This window comes from Galendromus occidentalis, unplaced genomic scaffold (assembly GCF_000255335.2).
Source record: "Galendromus occidentalis unplaced genomic scaffold, Mocc_1.1 scf7180000077198, whole genome shotgun sequence".
NCBI lineage: Eukaryota > Metazoa > Arthropoda > Arachnida > Mesostigmata > Phytoseiidae > Galendromus > Galendromus occidentalis.
In genome coordinates this window covers 260794-274437 of record NW_003805186.1, presented here as the reverse complement: position 1 = coordinate 274437, position 13644 = coordinate 260794, and the positions used below count along the sequence as shown (strand labels likewise).

General features: G+C 50.9%; 3 protein-coding genes across 3 annotated transcripts; all 3 read left to right on the top strand.

Moving 5' to 3' along the window:
* The first annotated feature begins 3947 nt into the window (after window positions 1-3947).
* On the top strand, window positions 3948-7119 carry dup (chromatin licensing and DNA replication factor double parked). Its single transcript, XM_003741804.1, has 3 exons — window positions 3948-4296; window positions 5653-5778; window positions 5911-7119. Exons 1-3 carry the CDS (start codon window positions 4093-4095, stop codon window positions 7117-7119), a joined length of 1539 nt encoding a protein of 512 aa, XP_003741852.1. The 5' UTR covers window positions 3948-4092.
* A 671-nt stretch (window positions 7120-7790) lies between these two features.
* Window positions 7791-8747, top strand: LOC100907312 (uncharacterized). The gene is made up of 3 exons (XM_003741803.2): window positions 7791-8348; window positions 8436-8607; window positions 8687-8747. Exons 1-3 carry the CDS (start codon window positions 8195-8197, stop codon window positions 8736-8738), a joined length of 378 nt encoding a protein of 125 aa, XP_003741851.1. The 5' UTR covers window positions 7791-8194; the 3' UTR covers window positions 8739-8747.
* Window positions 8632-11942, top strand: Son (Son RNA binding protein). The gene is made up of 11 exons (XM_003741794.1): window positions 8632-9031; window positions 9249-9388; window positions 9487-9596; window positions 9934-10033; window positions 10142-10240; window positions 10443-10571; window positions 10656-10794; window positions 10866-11021; window positions 11092-11290; window positions 11368-11535; window positions 11704-11942. The coding sequence occupies exons 2-11, from the start codon at window positions 9362-9364 to the stop codon at window positions 11831-11833; spliced, it is 1257 nt and encodes a 418-aa protein (XP_003741842.1). The 5' UTR covers window positions 8632-9031; window positions 9249-9361; the 3' UTR covers window positions 11834-11942.
* Window positions 11943-13644: the final 1702 nt, after the last annotated feature.

The following is a 13644-nucleotide window of genomic DNA, read 5'->3' as shown; positions in this document are numbered from 1 at the left end:
CACCGGACTCGGTGTCCCAGAACCCAGGAGCGGATCGGCGACCGGTGAAGGTGTGTCTTTCGTTTCCTCCTCTGCAAAAGTCCCCCCGCAGCAACCAGAAGCGCTGACGCTGCCCCCTCTGAGAGTCGTGGACATTCAGCCATTCCCGGCGCCGCTCGTGCGTTACGAGGTTAATCCGAACTCACCTATGCACACTTCGCACCCACTGTACCCCATCGCGAACAACGTCGAGCACGTGGTCCACGGTCTGGAGCCGCAACTCCAAGCACCTGTACAGCCGGCCCTACACATCGCTCCCGCAGTCGCTCAACCTGTTGAAGTCCTCCAGACACCAGTTCTAGCCCGATCGATCGCGCCTGCACCCCCTCAACAGCTCTTCTTCAGTCAGGGACAGGTTCCGTTGCTTTCACCTCCCGATTTCCACATAATAGATCATCACGACGTACCGAATGACGGCGGCGCTCAGGGTCAAATCCCTCCTCTTGCGACACGCAACCTTGATCATGCTCAAGGCTTATCCCGAGTTTCCAGCGGGGGTCCACAGATCGATGTCCACGTACCGCAGACGATCCAGGCCCGTCGGCCGACCGTGCTCCCAGCCCCAGCTTTCTTCGCGCCACTACCCTCAGTCCAGGTTTCTTCAACCCGTGGGATGGCGGCTCCCCCCGCTTACCTCACCCAGCCTCAGCCATCGAGCTCTGCCCCAGTCGCTCCTCAGACTCAATCACAGTCGGTCTCTCCCCCCCAGAATTCGCAGCAGATTCGAGAGATCAACATGGAGAACACCGGACCGCAGTCTTACCTTGGGGAAAACAAACCAGACGGTCTAAGACACCCGCAAGCAAACGGACCTCAGGCAATGCAGAGGCCTACTCTCGCTCAAGCGACCGAACAGTCAGGGAAACCCATGACTTTCTCCTCGATTCAACCGACCAATCATGCGCGGATCTTTGAGGTCAGAACAAAAGTAATCGATCACGACGGGTCTTCCTTCACGAATGATCCGCGACACGTTCCGAAGAATCTGCCTTTCGACGGCCCCATTCTTGCCGCTATCAAAGTCGCGGACTTCAGCGCGGCCAGGGATCGTGTCCGTAATCCGGAAGCGATTTTCAAGAACCTTCCTCCGCCTTCTCGACGTCCGCCACCTCCGGCTCCCAGACAATCGGAGCCGCTGATATTCCTCGCGGTACCCCCATCAGCCCAAGCGCCTAAGCCTCAGCTACGGCCGAAGAATCGAGATCCCCCGAACGATCCGAACCTTTCGAAGATGTTCGAAGCGATCCCAGGACCATCCGTTCACGACATCGGTGAGTCTTCCGCCAGGTTCCTCGTGAATCTATTATTGTCATGAGTTATAAGCTCAGGTATTAGATAGCTAGCATTGATGCGAAGATGAATCACTACGCACACCAGTGATATCCCCGAACGTCTCATGATTTCGTCTTCTCAACTTCGTACGGTCCCGGGGAACCCATTGAGAAAAGATCCTTCTGTTCCTTCCAGCCATGGATGAATTCTTCAGCAATATCAAGCAGCACCATCAGAATGAGGTGAAATTCGTGCAGAAGCATGAGGAGCAGTTCCAAGCTCTGGCTTCGAGAGTGATGCCTCTCTTACTCAAGAAACGTTTGGCTGCGGGTCCTATGATGCACCAGCACCATATCCTATGATCATACCCAAAGCGAAGATCTCTTTCGCCGCACCCATGATAACATTGTGCTCATTCCTTGAGACTTCCAGAAGAAATTAATATATCCCCCAAGAATATTTATCGCGTCTTCGGCAAGACGCTCCCCGTCCCCGTGGATTTTTTAAAGCCTCGATAATAAATTATTGATGTTGATCGTCATTCGTTCCGCAAGTTCTTCTTCTGCCGCCGTTAGAAGCAGGAGCCAAAAGCCGGTCGAATATTCTCGCTTCTCTTGCTTCGTCCCACTCACGTCAGTATTTCAACCTGGAGAGCGGATTCCAGGAATTTTTCTCGCCTGGAACGTCTCGCCGGAGGCATCGAACTCAACTCGGCCCCGGAATCTGATGCTCCCCCAGCGCGATATTCGGAAGTCTTAAGCTCCTTCCACGCCAGGGGAGTCCTTCTGAATCCTAAATATGCTGTCTATGAGTTATCATTTATCATTCATGACACAAAACGAAGCGTCGAGCGACTCGGATCGGATCGAAATGACGGAGGGAGCGGAGATGCCTCCGAGCTCTGAGGATGCTCCAGAAGCAGTCGGGATATTGGGTGGCCTTAAAGAAGGACCTGGATCTTTCCCGAATGATTTGGCAGCGAAAAACGCCAGCCTTTCGACATTCAGGATGTGGCTCGAGGAAAACAGGGATATCCCGAATATACAAGACGACGCTCTCGTCTCATCGACGACCCTAACGAATCCTTCCCTGCTGTTCAGTGAGTGCTTCATTTGGAGGCAGATTGCAACTTCAACACTTGGATCCCTTTGACATTGAAATATAGATAATTCATATTCATTGTTGCGTTTGAAGGGGTGGGGAAATTCAGGGAGAAAAAGCGCAGGAGAAGAGCGAAAGTACGTACGCCTTCGGCGGACGCCTCGGGTTTTTCTTGCGCAGGAGCAGCTAGTTTGATATTCTTCACGGCACTTGCTGTGCTCCTTATCCTCGAGCTGCCAGAGTTCCGTCAAAGATCCTCCAATGGGACGACCCACGATAAGCAAAATCCGACGCGGGACACCTTTCCCGTGAGCGCAGGAGGTTCCTCCCCGGAGTATCAACGAGATGTCCCGACAAGCCCGCGAAATGATGGCCTTCCTCGCGATGTTCAATCCACTAAAAAGGGAAAGACCGGAACGCTGAATTAGAGGAGATGGGGGAACTTCTCACCATCCTTCTGGGTCGTTGTCAACGGAGTTTCGTTATTTCGGGAAAGGTGTCCGAATCACGGAAAGTCTCCGAGCCGATTCCTCGAGAGAGCGGGGGGTATCATGGAGCATCCGGATGGCCCTCGATTGATGATCGAATCTGGGTATTCCTCCTCGGTGTGCCGCGTGATCGCATCGGCGAAGCAAAAGTCGCCCGAAGCGTAGGGGAACTTCTACGTCGCACGCGAGGCGAGGGTTCTGAGCTTATCTAGGCTATATCTTCTTCATGTCTTATCACCAATAATCATCCAAGTCATCGAGAACAATGATAATCGTGGCAGAGTCGAGGCAACAGATGGGGCTTGGCGCGATCATCAGAGAATAGCTGCAGCAGGAGAGTAGTCCTCCGCAGAGAACTTCGTAGCATCTCTGGCCGTTACGAAAAGAAGATTGTTCTGTGATATCTCGGAAATCATCTCCTGAAAGGGAGACCCCCAGCTTTTCTGGAGCGTGAGGAATTTCTGCGCTGAAGAATTCCGCGACCCCAGTCTCCCTCAATGTTATCATACGGCCGGCTTCGCGCCTCTGAACCACGCATAAGAGAATCGGTCGACTAATGAGAAGGTTAGGGCGATCTGCTCAGTCCATTAATGCTGTGCGAGCACTGAAACATTCAACGAACTCCGTGCCGAGCGGCAGACCATCGAGCATTTCCGTGGGAAATTATCAAGTCATGTCAATACATATATAGGGCTGAGTCCGTTTGAAAACGACGCAGATCATTGCGAGGACAGAGTGATTGAGGGATTTCAATAATGAAAAGCTATGGCTTTGCAAGACCGAACGCAGTCTCCGGGTCCTGCGCTCAGACATTCGAGCTGAACCCATGTTGTGAAAACGATAAAGAGCGACCTGATTTCGGAACTGATGGTCCGCGTGATGCAGTACTATCGTGAATCGTGAAGCCTCGCAATCGTCATAGCTGCTCGAGATTCCAACCTTTTAAAATCGCCGCGAGCTCGTCTTCCCGCCACTGATCGCAGCGCCCCCTATGGCGCCAAAACTGTGTTGTGCGCGCCTCACCGCCAGACACTCGGTGTGGTGCAGTCGGGGCTTCAGTTGTCTCCCGTGGTAGTGCCGCAAAGATTCCGCCAGAGCGAGATCCGAGGTTTCTTGCGAAATTCATTCGTTTCCACCGTGGTCGTGATCGGACTGAATCTTAGCTTACTGATTGTGAACAAGTGTGTTGACGATGGCGTCGACGGCCAGCAAAAAACAGCAGCAAACGCTGACTGAGTTTTTCGCGGCCAAAAAGTCTTCCCGATTGACGGCCACGAAACAAGCATCCCAAGCGTTGGAGAAACTCAAGTCGCTCCAGACCGATCTGAGAGAGATCAAGGCGAAGAAGGCGAATCTGAAACAAGATCAATCCGAAAAGAAATCGCCATCATACGAGGTGAGTGGAGACCTTTAAAAGCTCTTTAATTTTCCGGCGAGTGCTTCGGCTTCATTGAAAGAAAGTTCGGGCGCCAGAGCTGACCCTGGGTCTGAGCTAATGGAGCCTTTCCATCCGAACTGAGCGGTTCAGTTCTTCCGAGACATCTAGTCCTGGCGAGTCGAAACGTGGGCGACACCTGCGGTCCCGAAGGAGCCGACACTCAGTACGCTGTAGTGGTCAGGATTTTGGCGCCATCCGCATCCCAGCTGCGAGTCATCCGTCTCCGGCTTGACTCCGGCTCTCAGAAGTTTATAGCGATCGACATTGGCAGGAATGATTCGATTGCCTGGGATCCTCATCATCGAAGGTTCAAGGTCGGCATCCGAGATCGACTCTTCCCGTCTTCGTGATGGAGTCTTTCTTGACCGAGATTCATTGGGCATCGTCCCGAGTCCCGACGGTCTAACTTCGCAGGAAAGTGTCGCTCACCGACGAAATTCTGCTTTTTTGAGGAAATGTGTTCGCGGGTTGAACTCCGTCCTGGGACTCTTCAGATCCCTGAAAGCTTGTTTATCGTGCTCATTCGTTGCCTTCTCGAGCTTAGATGAGCCCTCGCTCGTCTTTAAAACCGATGTGCCATTGCCTTGGTGATATTTGTTCCGTCAAGACGCTCGGGCCGTCAGCTCCGTTGAGTAGGAGCTGCACTGCCGAGACCCTCCAAATTAATGGGCTTCCCGGCATGTCCCGGAATCCCCCCTTCAAACCACACCCGAGTCAGGAAGTCGTCCGCAACCATTGGGCTCTGCACTCGCATGATACCATACAAGAATTCCTCAAACGAAAGAAAGCGAGTTGGATGCCTCTTCGAAATCAAGCGAGAATCTTGCTCTGTTGAGCAGCGGTGTAGCCCGCTCCGACCTGTTGATTGAGCCGCGAAGAAATTCCAGATCGGATGAAATTCCTGAATGGCCGGCTGTTTCGCCGAGATCGGTCTCTTCCTCCGTCGGCTCGGCTGGGGGGAGCATTGTTCATCAATAGCACCCTGACGTTTCGTAATCCGCGGAGAAGAATCTCATAGCGTCATGTCCCGGTTATTTCCCCAGAATACCGACGAATTTGCATAAGCTAGCGATGCTGTCGAAAATCCGCGATGTCCGCATCCAGACAGGGTGAATTCCATTCGGGACTCGTGGACAACCAGCGATCGTTCGTCCACATTGCGAGCGTCACGAGTTTCGGCCTCCCGACTACAGAGCGGGATAATTTTCTCAATCGATGCGGAGTTAGCACCCTCAATTGCCTACGTTCCTAGATGCAGATCATCTACAGATCTAGATGATCGTTCTAAATCATTTGCTTCTTTCTCTATTTCAGCGCTACGCTAGTTTGCTCGAGCCCAAGTTGGACCCGCCGCTAGAGCCTCGCGTCGTTGAGACTCTAGACAATATCCTCTCCGGTAAAATCGCACCGGTCTCTCCGAAACAACCGGGCAAAGGAAAAGTGAGTACCTCCCCTCTGAGGAGTCTCAAGTCTCCCATGACTCATGAACATACCTCGGGGATCATTGGTATACTATCCATAGTCCTTATGATCATGGGATCTATCATAACATGCGATCTCCGCTATTTCCAGAGCGCCCTAGCACGACTCGAAGCCAAGCGTGCAGCACTCAGATCCTTCAAGGAGAAGTTGAGTCGTATCGAATCCGAGCAGCAGAAATTGAAAGAAATCCGAGAGGCGAAAGAGCTCAAAGAGGTTCCCGAGGTTCCTGCTCATGAAAAGTACAGGTACCTCACAGCCCCGTCCGGTACTCTCCCATTACCAGCACACTACGAGAAACTTTTCAATGGCTTCACCGCGTCCGACACCGTGGTCTCCATGTTCCACAATCGAAAAGAGCTTTGTCGGCTGGAGAAGCTCTCCCAAGCGGTGCGGAAGATGACCCGGAACAACTTCGGTCTGCCAGAAGTCTCGAAGATACTCACCGTGAAACCGGACGCGTACAAGATCACTGTCGAACAGCACCGGTTCCTCGACACTACGGCCAAGATGCACCATATTGTCGACTTCGCGGAAGCTCCAGAAGGTCCGAAGTTTTTGATGCAACGGAAATCTGAGTTCAAGGAGAAGCTCATTCTCAACGTTGCCAGGTACCACCAACAATTCATCGATAAGCACATGCCGGGTTCGGAAATCCCAATGGAAGCACTCAAGAGATGGCATCCCAAGTTCCGTCTGGATGAGATTCCCGATATCACGGAAGCTGAAGTTCCGAAACTCCCGGACAGCTCAGAGACACCGAAAGCGAAAGATATTTTGGAGAGAGTCCGCGGCAAATTCTCTGTACGGATCGAGAAGGCGTTGGAAAGCTTGGCTGAAAAGCAGAGAAAGACCGACGGAAACAACAACGAGTCCCCTGGACAAGAATCAAGTGATGAGAGAGCTGTGCATGGAGTTAGCAAAAGTCTCCTCGAACGAATCAAGAGGAGGGAAGCGCTGAAAATGGCTGAAAGAATGGTCATGGGAGGCGAAAGCGGCAAAGATCGGCGCCAGCTCCAGGCTCTGCCGAACCTTATACGGACGATTCGTCAAATATTTATTTCGTCCCAGAAAGCCGCACTACTCTACACGGATCTCGTTGCAAAAATTAACGATTGTGGATCGTACGATGATCTGGACTGTTTGATGACGCGTCTCTCGGAAATCGCCCCGGAATGGTACAAACCACTCAAAGTTCGAAATTCTCAATACGTCAAGATAGACAAGGAGAGAGACATCAACATAATTTGTGCTCGGGTAGAGAATTTAGCCAAAGATGTGAACAGTGCCAAGAGCCTCTAAGAACCATCCGAGACATGTTTCAGAGAAGGGGCAATGATAGTCATTAAACATAAGCCTTAAAATCGAATTGACAGTAGTCGGTATATAAATAATAAACGTACGCTTATCCATATTCCCCATTCATAATCCGTCAAGCGGGAAAATATCTCAATCATTGAATATTGCGAAGCACGTTCATTTAGACAATCCGAGGATGAACATGAATGGATGATACCACCCGGACGCGAATCTGCTCATAGTCATATACGAAGTCGTAATGGAGATTGGTCCGGCTAGGCGAGGTTTACTCTCAATAAAGACAAGTTGTCAAAGAGGGTCGCTACAAGAGTATATTATTATTTATCTGCTCGAGCTCGATTCCTTCATTATGATAATTTCGACGATCAGTTTCCATAGAGCCATGACATGGAGAGATTCGGAGCGCACGGTGCCACGACGGCATCACGGTGTTGGACGGGGAAATCTTGGAGTCCTACTCTTTGACTGGTCTTGGGTGGAGCGTGGAGCCGTTCCGGAGCAGTCGGTGGAATAGGGTCGAGACATAAGCAGGGCTTCCCGGAAAAAACGCAATCGAGAGGAGAATCGCACGAATATCGAAACACGGAACAGCGCCCGTCGCGCTCGCAGGGAGAATGCGTTCATCCATCTCGGTTCCTTGATCCTTCGTCGGCGACTTGTTCTACTACGGCCTACGACGGCCTTCGACTAGTAATTAAAAATTAAATGAAATCGAAAGCAGTCAGGTTTCTCCGAGATTTGTTCTTCCTTGTTATCCTGTGAGCGTGCACGGAAGATATTCGGAAAGTCTCGCTGGCGGCTGGCAGATCGCCGTCCAGGTTGTAAACAGCGTCTCAGACTTGAGGAATGAGGCCCGGAATCGTATTTCGAAGCTTTCTTCGAGCATTGCGCTCTCCTTCAAGAATCTATTGGGATGGTCTCTCGGCAGTGGTGTGCATGAGCCGGTGAATGTGCTCGAGAGGCGACGCTGCGGTGCATGAGGTAAGCCTCGGAATTCCGAAAAAATCGGGACACGGCTCAGAGCTGATCAGCTGTGCCACTGCGCTCCAAATGAAACATGGACGATATTCCATCGGACTTCCTTCAATCTGATGGAACGGATGGTCGCCAGGACGCCACAGGGCTGGGTGAAGACTCCGGAACGGATTTCGACCTTTCTGATATCTTAGCCGACTACTTCAGCGAGCGCATTCATCAAATTGCTGCGAGAGGTGAGGGATGCTTTAACTTTTCACGTTTCGCTGGGGTGGAAGTAAAGTGACAATGTGCCGGGACTCAATTCTCGATTCTCATTCAAGATTCTGGAGAGGTGAGTCCAACCACCATCGAAGTTCAGAGTGGGGGCACCCGAGAACCAAGGATATCCAGAGTGAAACGGGAAAAAGACAAGCATAATCGTGAAGAACCGAAGCAACGTACTCGAAGTGCATCAGACGGTGATGACTCCCGAGACCACAGCCGAAGATCGAGGTATTCCACAACTCATGAATGGAGCTTAGAAAAGAGGAATCCATTGATCACTGACATTGATGTCTGGAATTATTCACAGATCAGTTTCCCTGCTCACCAAGTATAATCTCGGTGAAGAATTGATATCTTGAAGAAACTATGAACTATGTTAATGGGAACCCATTGAGGCATCATGCAGTCGTCTTGCTCTCCGAGATCGTAGATGGTTGCGGGCCGAGGATTCTGATCGTGCCGGATTCCGAGATCTTTCTCATGACTTCCATCTGTTGCTTCCGTATGATCGCTTCAACGATGCCATAACATCATTCCTTATTCGTCGATTCCAGACATGAGCGAACATCCAGAACCCATCGACATCGTGACGATAGGAGCCGCCGACACCATCGCAGTCGGAGTGCGGACAGACGTGGAGACAGGAGAAAAGGTTACTTGATATTCAGCAAGCATGTTCGATGCGAGAATATCTCTCGCCGGAGCGTTGCTCCGCTTCCTCGGTATCGAACGATTCGGATTACGGTCTCGATGTCGGGACCCTTGGAAAGCCGTTGGAATTCCCCGAGGGTTCCGCAACTGATCAGAGTGGACCCAGGCATCTCCCAGGTAGCCGATGACGCCCGACTAAAACCCACAAATGTCTTCAGATCGCTCCCGAAGTTCGAAGCGGGAACGTAGGAGATCGTCGTCTGATTCGGAACGACGGCGCGGCTTTAATAAGAGTGAGCTCTTCGAAGTCGCGCGCCGCAACGTGAAATTGATGTTTGAAAATGGCACGCTGCCAAAGGTTGGTCTTCATGGGAGGCGATATCGGTCAGGTTGAGTGGAATGGATTCATTCGCAAATTCGTTCAGACCCCCAAGATGGAATTTTTCTCTCTTTTAGGGCTTGGTAGTCGATCCCGAGAAGATGGGTTTTCAGAAAGACGAGACGTCCGATTCAATCGAGCGGTACACACAAATGTGTCGCAAAGTCAGGGAAGAGGATGAAAACGAGTAAGAGCCGGCATATTTTATTACGCGGCCACATGGGCATTCACTATACATGTTCCATAGCATCTGCATGGGTGGTACATGGGTATTCCGTTCCTCCGCTTCTCCTTATCTTTTGGAGGGCGTGAAGCTTGACTCGATTCTCGAGCCTGGCCTTCTCACCACGTATCACGGGGAGCCCTCCCGATTGATCCATCAGGACCAGTAGAACCAGTTTTTGGAACTCATCTCCCGCCCATTGGACACTCCTAGACTATGGCTTCCCATGTCACCATGTGATTGAACAGAGAGCGGTTCAGAGGTCGAGATCGATCGGTGTTTCTTGAACGCATTTTTCCAGGCCATCGAGCTCGCATGTGAATCATCCCTTCCTCGTGAAGGATAAGCCCATAAAGATGAATATCGCCAACTCGATCTCACTCCCTATAAAGTCACCGAAGGTTCGAAATTCCCCCGATCCGTACATGCAACCCCATTGGAAAAATTCTCAGAGACGTGCTCTATTGACTTTGAATAAGTGTGGTGTTAAACATCTCCCCTCTCCGCAGGAGAAAATTCTTAGCGCACAATTTCCTGTCAGCAGCGGTTGTTCTCATAGGCAGTTAGAATGGCGTCCTGTCAAGCCGGAAACGAAGAAGCAGAAACCCGTGAGTACTTGGATGTGTTCGAATTGAATCTCAGCAACGAGAACTCGCATCTTGAGATGCTCGGCGCCATATTAGCGCGTTTCTCTAGGATCATATTCCTCACTCTTATCCAGTATCGTATGTTGAGCTCAGGCTCACCTGGAAATTCTGAGTTGTCGTACCGACCCGAAATTCCACGGCTGATCCAAAATTGCTTTTCAAGAAACCCCCGGGGAGTGCCACGAGTACAGAGTCAACTCCCTCCGTAAATCCCGCCGAGGACGAAGCTCGCATCGCACCGCGATTCGAAGAATCGATCGATCCTGAAATCAGAAGTTTGTCCATACCTCAGGTGAAGCTTCCTATCGGAACGTATCTAACTCCATCTCCCCTACATTTCCATTGGACCTACTCACAATTTTACACCTTCCTCCAGATCCTGAATCGGCTGCAAGGAGCTTCGCTGAGATTGGAGAGCAACCCTTTTGACATCGAGGCCAAAGAAACCCAAAAACACTGTGATGCTGTCCTGAAAGAGATGAATTTCTTCATCCCGGACGTGAAACTCTTCTCGGGTAAGCTTCCGTTCCTGGTTCCGATGATGAATCTCTATGCAAGAATCATGAGAGAAATACTTCATCCACAGCTCACGTGAACCCGACTCCCCTACCCCCGCCGACGAATTGCTTCCGACATCAAAATAGGATTCACCCCAACCTCCTGAGAGATACGAAGGCTCTGAATAGCGGAATCGGAATGACTCTCTTGCAGAAAATGGGATGGACTCCCGGGACTGCCTTAGGTGGGGACTCAATGTCAGAAGTTTTTTTATGGCGTGAGGAGAGCTCGATCTCTGACAGTACCTTTCACAGGTAAAAATCAAGAGGGCGTGCTAGAACCTCTACTGCCACAGATTAAATTCGATCGCAAAGGTCTCGTCGCGCAAGAAGAGTTGATGAAGAGACCCATGGCAAGAATACCTACGAAAAGGCCACCAATCGGGAAGCGATCGGCAGTGAAGAAACCGATGCCAACTCCAGCGAACAGCGCCATGAATACCACTTTAAACAGGTAAGGGCACCCTAAACTCTCCCTGCTCCACGAATATAATTCCCCTATGCAACATTAGTAATTCCCTTCCGAATCAGATCCGCTGCAGAGACGGCTGCGATACAGGAGGTCATCGATAAAGTTTTGGGAGGCAAGCATCCGGTGACCTTAATTCTGGAAATTTGTGTGGCTAGAAAGATCAAACAGCCCGAATTCGTTGATTTGCCACCGGAGGGAGAGCCGCACGATCGGACGTTCCTCTGTCGGTATGCAAAAATCTACTCTCACTCAGTGATAAATATGACTGTTTCATGCATGAATCTATCGAGCTCAGCCAAGTGCTTAGGACGTCGAGTCCTTGTCTCCTGTGGGCGGTTGCCGCTTCTACCGATGTGCAGTCCGAGTTTCTAAGGATGCTTGCAATCTATCTGCAGGGTCGATTTCAACGGTAAAGTTTTCATCCCATCAAAGAGGTCAATGACTAAAAAATTGGCGAAAACTCAAGCTGCTCTGTTGGCGCTGGCTGATTTCGACGATTACGATGCTGATAAGCTCCGAACCTAGAGTCATCGAATCGCATCGGCGACGCGACGTGATGCTGACTCCCCGGTAAAGTCCTTTTCAGGCGGGCGGTGTGATATCGCGAGGATATAATAAAATTCCTCTCGATATTCTCATACTTGTGCCTCTTAATTGGTCATAGCATAGCCACTGAGTCTAGCGATAGCATGCGTGCAGTGCGTACGCTAACTCGTCGGGAGAGTTCTGTGCGCTATTCTTTCCTCAGACTTCCTCGAGCTGCAACGCTCAAAACATCGACCGAGATGGCCGTCCAGCCAACAAAAATCAATACCTAGTCCGTCCTTCACCAGAGAATCATCTTATTACACAGGTCTTTCTAATTGACAGAATATGAATCTCACACAAGATTTAAACGGGAACTCACGGAGCTGATTCTCCTTCAGAGCCCCATGGATAGATGTCCGACAGTTTTCGATTCTTTTCCTCCCAAGTATCTCACCCTCGATATCTTCGGTGGACCCTTCGTCCTCAACAGATGACACGTCGGGATTCTCCGCCAGATTCACTAGTCCAGATATCCTCATCGTTGATTGGTTCGCTCCGTGCAAGGAGCTGGAAACACCGAGGGAAAAGTGTCTAACACATGTCGAATCCAGCACCCGATCGATGAAACCTGACTGGCTCCAGCCAGGAGATCGCAAATACGAACCTGTTGCACCTTACGCGCCTTTTCAAGAATTGATAGCCCCGGACGGAATCGTGAGCTTCCGAATCTGATTCCGTGAAGCGGCGCCATTGTACGCTCCTGATCTGATTCATGCGAGACTCGGGAGCTACGAACAGCCACGTATGAGCTCTCCATCTCGTTCCGAGTTCGGAAATTCGAAATTCGAAAACTCTACCGATGTCGAGGGAGGAGCTGCATGGCTTATTCTCGGGATCTGGAGACTGTAACCGAGGAGTCGAAATCCTGAGAATGCTCAGATATCTCAAATATTCTGAATTCTCGACTTTCGATCGGTACAATTTGAGGGATGCACTCCATTCTGAACAGTCTCGTCCGTTTTCCGGCTCCGGGGCATCATTCCAAGGATTCCGAGTCATGGAGACAAATCTGATCTTCCCAACGCTGTCACCTTTCGCTTGCCACGGAAATTCGATGCGATTATGCAACGAAGGGCTTTTTCGGAAGAGCACCACTGAACGAATACGAAAGTGGTATTCTGCTTGACTTCGAGCAGAACTTGAGACCTCGCTACCTCACTTCCAAGCGGAGCCGTAGGGAGTCAGACCTGGAATGTCATCTGCTGATCCTTGAGGGACCATCCATCTTCGAGAAGACTGAGAACAACCCGTTGGAGGGCGGAAGGGATCGACGAGAGGACTCGGATCGTCCATGGACCACGAGCACCGGTCGCTATGTATCGTATTTCTATGATAGAAGGAAGGCTCGAGCTCCGCAGCGGATTCCGCGCCTAGTCTCGAGCTCTCTAATTCTTGGAGACCCGCTCTGTTAATACTTTGTTCTCTCTAAATATTTGAGGCTTCTATGTGTGATCGGACACAGCTTCTGGGATCTTCATAGGAAAGAATGTTGATTTTCGGGATCCGAGTCGGCGGGAGATAATGATCAACGACGCCCTACAGGCCACGATAATTTCCACGAGGAAGGTACAAAGAAGCGCGCTCAGTAGGTACATGCTTTTTTTGCTGCCCGCTGTAATCGGCCCTATCTGTGGGCGGACGCAAGTGCCCCTGTCAGTGAGCCAGCCCTCGCTGGGCCAGAATGCAATCAGATCATGCCTGTCGTGTCGATTTTACGCCGAGAGCAGCCTGATCCCTTGAGCCGCGGA